The sequence below is a fragment of the Pecten maximus genome, unplaced genomic scaffold (assembly GCF_902652985.1).
Source record: "Pecten maximus unplaced genomic scaffold, xPecMax1.1, whole genome shotgun sequence".
In the NCBI taxonomy this organism is placed as follows: domain Eukaryota; kingdom Metazoa; phylum Mollusca; class Bivalvia; order Pectinida; family Pectinidae; genus Pecten; species Pecten maximus.
Window position 1 is genome coordinate 1 of NW_022981629.1, and position 6,009 is coordinate 6,009.

The following is a 6,009-nucleotide window of genomic DNA, read 5'->3' on the forward strand; positions in this document are numbered from 1 at the left end:
AAGCCGTATTTCAAGCTCAAAATCAATTAAACAAGGCGAAATATAAACAACAATATAATACAGATTTACATTTACATTTACAGTCGATTTAAAAAAAGATTTTTCAAAGTGGCATTAAAAAGCAAATACGATATCATTTCTTGGGTTTAGCTAGCCTTTTTGGGGGGTTTACATAGGTAAATCTTTATTAGATTCCATGCATATTAATAAGCAAGACGAGCGCCATCAGCTAGTAAATCAAAGGGCAAAAGTCAAGAAAACTATAAAAGGATCTTTGTAACGACACGACAAACACAATGATATATTTAATATACCCTTTTTGAGTCTGTGTATGGGACAATTCACAAGACTTTCATACAGCACTAGTGTTAACATCTATGATAATCTTCTAGTACTATGCCTGTCTCACAAAAAATGGAAATAACAATATCACACGAAAAACCCTTTCGGTGAAATAATCGAAAAACTTCTTCACAAAACATGTAGATTGTTCAAAATAATCTACCTCTTCAACAAGACATAAAATTAAAGAGAAAGTAATTGGCTTCTTTAATAAATACATGGTCACTGCCACATAATATGTATGTAGATCTATGTATATCGTTTTAAAGATGTTTCTGGGTCTTTTAACTGCATAAGTCTGTGTAAAATAAAATAATAAAAAAAACTCTATATGATGTGATGAAAACATGTTACATTCCAATTCCGTTTTTAAAAGTATTATTTCTTCGATATAGAGGTAAGAGATATGGCTTCGTAATAATAATTTTACCTTGAATTATATGTGTACGACTTCTCTCCCTTGAAATGTTAGGATAACGGGCAAGTGTTAACAGGCGATTGGGCTCTCAGTTTTTAGACTCCGAGTGTAGGTCAGGAATGAACCAATGACGGTTAATATAGGAACAAACGCAGTAAGAAAAGAGACTAGAACTATTTGAAATCCACCAATGATAATTTTAATACAAATCAAATTTCATTATCAGATACATACAGTGTAATAACGTTTAGATGTAGACATTTTAATCAAACCATGCATATTGACGTTTAGTTATCACGTTTAAACATTTAATTCTTAGTTCTGATATTTGAATATTAGTTATCACTCAAACCATCATTTAAATCACGTGAAAGTCAGTAATAATAAATAAAAGCAATTTATTTATTTGGAATAATACTTAAATATCACGTGACCACCCATACTGACAATCCATGAATCTCACTCATGACACGTGATCGACAGTATATCCTTAATGATAATCCCTCATTCATAATCTCGTTATATAAAATGTATTAAGGTAAATATATCGTTATTCAAGCGTCAGCATGACACAGAATATATATAAAAAGAAAAACGTGTTTTTGTGAAAAGGCCATAGCAGTTCTATTTTGTAACTTTTAAAAGGGATATTCCTTCGTTCGGACATCAGAAACATTCATAATTTCTATTGATGAAATCTATATCTGAACGATGATGTACGAGTGTTTGTGCCTACAAGTAATGAAATAAACACCGAAATGTATAGGTAATATGCATATCGTATACCAACACCATTTGTCTTAAGTGATACTTCAGGTCGAATTAAGAATTGTCAGGGTTTCATACTAGAAGAACTTTGGATTATCTTGAGAGTTAAACTGCCGTATCACTGTAAAGATTATAACTTTTACATATTTTGACGACAAAAACTTTATTAAAACGAAGTGATGTCCCTTTAAGAAGAAGAAACAACGTGAAAGAAAGGTATCCAAGAAGTTTTATGGTTGTCACATAATTAATGCCAGATAGTGTCTAAATAAAAATCGGGGTTATATGAATGCAACAAAATTATTACATAACTGGATATAATTTTGATAAATTATCAGAGTCACATAATAAAACATCATATTGACATAAAAACAAGCTGATATAACATCAAGTTCGCTCTTCCCATATCTTCTTTTCGTCGTTTAAGTTTTGTAGAAATATATTCCCTTTCATTTTAACATATTCTTGTTAAACTTATGATAAAGGATTAAGCACAAATCAAAATTATTACGACTTTTGTCCGCTTATCATTCGATTTGAATTTGAAATCAACACGGCTGCTACAGAATTTCTCTTGTCTTGACTGGTACAGAATTTCGCTTGTCTGACATGTGTATAAATACCAAAACTGACACTTCATTAAAATGCTGGACAAGCGCACTGCAGGTCTTTATCACAAAGAGAGTTTTGGTTTGCAGGCAATACTGGACTAAGGCCACAATTAGCTTCGCTATATGTTTCATTGTAACATTAATATTCATAATAAATTCCCAAAATCTCATATTCAACTTTCCGTCTCACCTGGCCAAGACCAACATCTGAGAAGCAAAATATAAAAGTTTCAACCCAGAATGTTGGGCATTTTCTGGAGATAGTTGTCAAAATGTGTCACCAACGTGGATTATATACATCCGGGTCAGGGGTAGAGGTCAAATCAGGACTCTTCACACAGGGTCCTGGAGCACATAATAAATGATCAATATTATTATTTTACATCACAAAACCTAGATTGACATCTCTACTATAAATCCACATTAAATTCATCAGCAAAAAGCAAGTTCAAAGAGGCATTTGATTTGTTTTCCTGAAATACATACATTTTTGAGGGGACTTCATGCGTGGGGCCTGAACCCGGAAGTAATTAATTGTGGTCTCTGTCCACTGGCGAGCCAGATATCGGAAGTGCAGTCTCCGCCTGGATATCTGATCTCGTCGGCTAGCGCTGGGCCGTCTGGTTCCTTTCCAAAGTCCACGAAGACGTTTGGGTTTAGCTTGAGTCCTCCTTTCATTATATCAACGTCGATAGCAAGCATCATGGAACCATTGCTGTAATAGCCCGGATGGACGTTTAGTAAACGCATATATACAACGGCATGTCTACACTGAACGCGTTATTCGAACGAATTGTACATGTAGACACCAACATGGGACCCACTGATACATTTATGAGTATCATGCAATAAAATATTTTTCTATGATATTTCTTGATCGAATTTGTATCCATTCAATTGCATCAAGAGTTATACAGATTTATTAATTACCAGTATTATTATGGAAATGTTGACGTTTTTCTGAAAATTAATTCTTCTGAAAATAAATTCCAAGTGTAAGTAAGACCAGTGCAACCTGAGGGGTTCCGAGTAGATAATATATCATTAAGATGACGTTTATTTTCGTAAAACTTACACTGCAGTTATATATGTGGGTGTTACCTTGTCCTTTCCGGGTAGAACTGTTTGTCCCAGGATGAGAAAAGTGATGTCGTCAGGTACAGACGTTTCCCGTCCAGACTAAGTTGTATCATCTGAGGCCCACCCAGTATACGGTTACCTTCGATGTAGGCAGGCGCTGGTTGTTCCTAAAAGATTTCAATCGTTGTTTTTTGTTTGTTTTTTGTTTTTTTGTTTATTTTTTATCGAAAATCATTTCTCTTTATCTATTTTGATTACTTACAACTGTAAAACGGAAGTAACATTTCTGAGGGGTCCATATAATAAGATTATGTTGGGGCTCGATATTTTGATTTTATCGCGTCAAAAACCGTATACACCCCGATAATGTATTTTCTTCTTGGCCCTTATTGGAAGCCTAAAATGAGACAGTAAGACATCTACTTTCTTAATTCACTTGCATTCCATTAACTATAAACTCACATTTAACTCACTGTCTCGGGTAACCTTGACGATTTTAACTCACATTTAACTCACTGTCTCGGGTACCCTTGACGCTTTTAACTCGCAATAAACTCATTGTCTCGGGTAACCTTGACGATTTTAACTCCATTTAACTTACTGTCTCGGGTAACCTTGACGCTTTTAACTCGCAATAAACTCACTGTATCGGGTAACCTTGACGCTTTAACCTCACATTTAACTCACTGTATCGGGTAACCTTGACGCTATTATAACTCACATTTAACTCAATGTCTCGTGTGGCCTTAATGCTATTAAGTCACCTTTAACTTACTGTGGTGAGTTCCCTTAACGCTTCTAATTCACATTTAACTCACTGTCTAATGTTACCTTGACACTATCAACTCATCTTTAACTCACTGTCTTATATGACCTTGACTCTATCAACTCACCTTTAACTCACTGTCTTGTATGACCTTGACACTATCATCATCACCACCACCATCATCATCATCATCATCATCATCATCATCATCATTCAGCTTGATATCTAGTAAGGGTCAAAAGTTGACGATAAACGTTAAATGATGCCGTCTACAAATAGAGTACAAAATTGTTACATAAATATTATCTCATACAATGAACATTCGCAAAAACCTTACCTGTCCGAGGAGTTTACGGCGGTCAGTGATGTCATATTGTCTGACGTCACTATGGAGCCAGTTATTAAAGTAGATGAATCGGTCGTCAAGGGAGATGAGAATATCGGTGATCAGACCTTTGTTTCAAAAACAATCGTTTGATAAGCTTACATGTTTAATCATGTAATCGAAGCAACTAATGCAAGAAAAGAGCTGGAACTCAATAGAGAAATACTGAGGGTATAATAACTAGCCTTTTTCCCAATTGCTGTAATATGTTCTCTTGTTCTCGCACTCCTATTTACAATTTGCAGAGAAACGATTTTATTGTAAAACATTTAATACTTGATACATGATCAACGGTCAAATTCCCACCCTATCGCTAATTGACCGTATGATAAACATTCCCTTGTTTCCGATAAGGTAGAAGAGGTAAGCGATGTTTTTTTCTAAGTAAATTCAGAATGTCCAGTGTGTAAGTTTATTAATTGGAAAAATCGGCGCCTGATAGGGCGATAGTTCAAATATAGCGCAACTACTGCGCAATCTTGCGGGAAAAAACGTTGCCTGTGAACAAATCCACGTGATGGTGGAAAGGAGAGTAATTCTCTTTCGGTACTTTGTAACCTAAATGAATGAATGAAATGAAATGTCCCTTCAAGGCAATCATAAGTGATAAAATACTTATATGAAATTTACTTATCATGGCGTACAAGTGATAAGTAAATCTTATTTGACAGACGATAAATGAATGACAATGGTCATTATCTCAGATAACTCCAGACATTTAATTGTCACTCCTTGTAACTTTCTTATACAAGTACATTATCTCATCTCACAAGATATCGCCTTCTCATATTTTTATCTGTGACCTAAATTATTTCAGCAAAACAATTTTATTTTAGTAATATAGGTAAAATCCATTGCTAAAATATTCGAGCTTATCAAAGATACTTATTGGATTTTCTGATCTTTCCATCCCTTCTGATACTCACACACAAAAAAAAAAACATAATTGCGTAGTATATTATTTTTGTTGCAAATTTCCTGTACAACATTGATGTTGATTTTCCAGAAAATGATTTTACCCCAAAAAACTGCAGAACTTCATGAACTATTTTTAGTGTAGTATCTACTACCCATACTATATCTATGATGAGGTGTTGTTGGTTTAGCTTTGTCGGAAACACAGCTAAACGCAAAACATGACAACTGTTGACGCCGTCGTCGGGAAAGCAACACCTATGTGCCACCTTTCTGACATTCGTCCTAGGCGACACAAAAGTAGGGACGTCTTTACAAGGATCCCTATAACAGTGTTTTGTTAATTATCTTTAATATATATATATTTTGAAGCTACATATTCTCACGATATATGGTACGAAATAGAGGAAGGTCACACCAGTTGCTAGTCTACCTTTTAAAACTTCTAGAAATTCATTTTCAGTCTTCATAAAGCGTTCCAAACGCATCATATCCGATATTATATACCTGTAACCAGTAAACTTACCTGTGACGTGTATATACATATATACTCTATACCTGTAACCAGTAACCAGTAACCTTACCTGTGACTTGTTACCTGTGACTTGTATATACATATATACTATATACCTGTAACCAGTAAACTTACCTGTGACGTGTATATACATATATACTATATACCTGTAACCAGCATACCCGGAACCTTCTCCACAGCACGCTGTAT

At 34.6% G+C, this 6,009-nt stretch overlaps 1 protein-coding gene across 1 annotated transcript; it reads right to left on the bottom strand.

Moving 5' to 3' along the window:
* Nucleotides 1-2,659: 2,659 nt before the first annotated feature.
* On the bottom strand, nucleotides 2,660-4,438 carry LOC117320163 (methanethiol oxidase-like; the record flags this gene model as incomplete). Its single annotated transcript, XM_033874827.1, has 3 exons — nucleotides 2,660-2,854; nucleotides 3,241-3,386; nucleotides 4,323-4,438. Coding segments are annotated over 3 exons (457 nt in total), but the record flags the coding sequence as incomplete, so codon positions are not given.
* Between the last annotated feature and the right edge of the window lie 1,571 nt (nucleotides 4,439-6,009).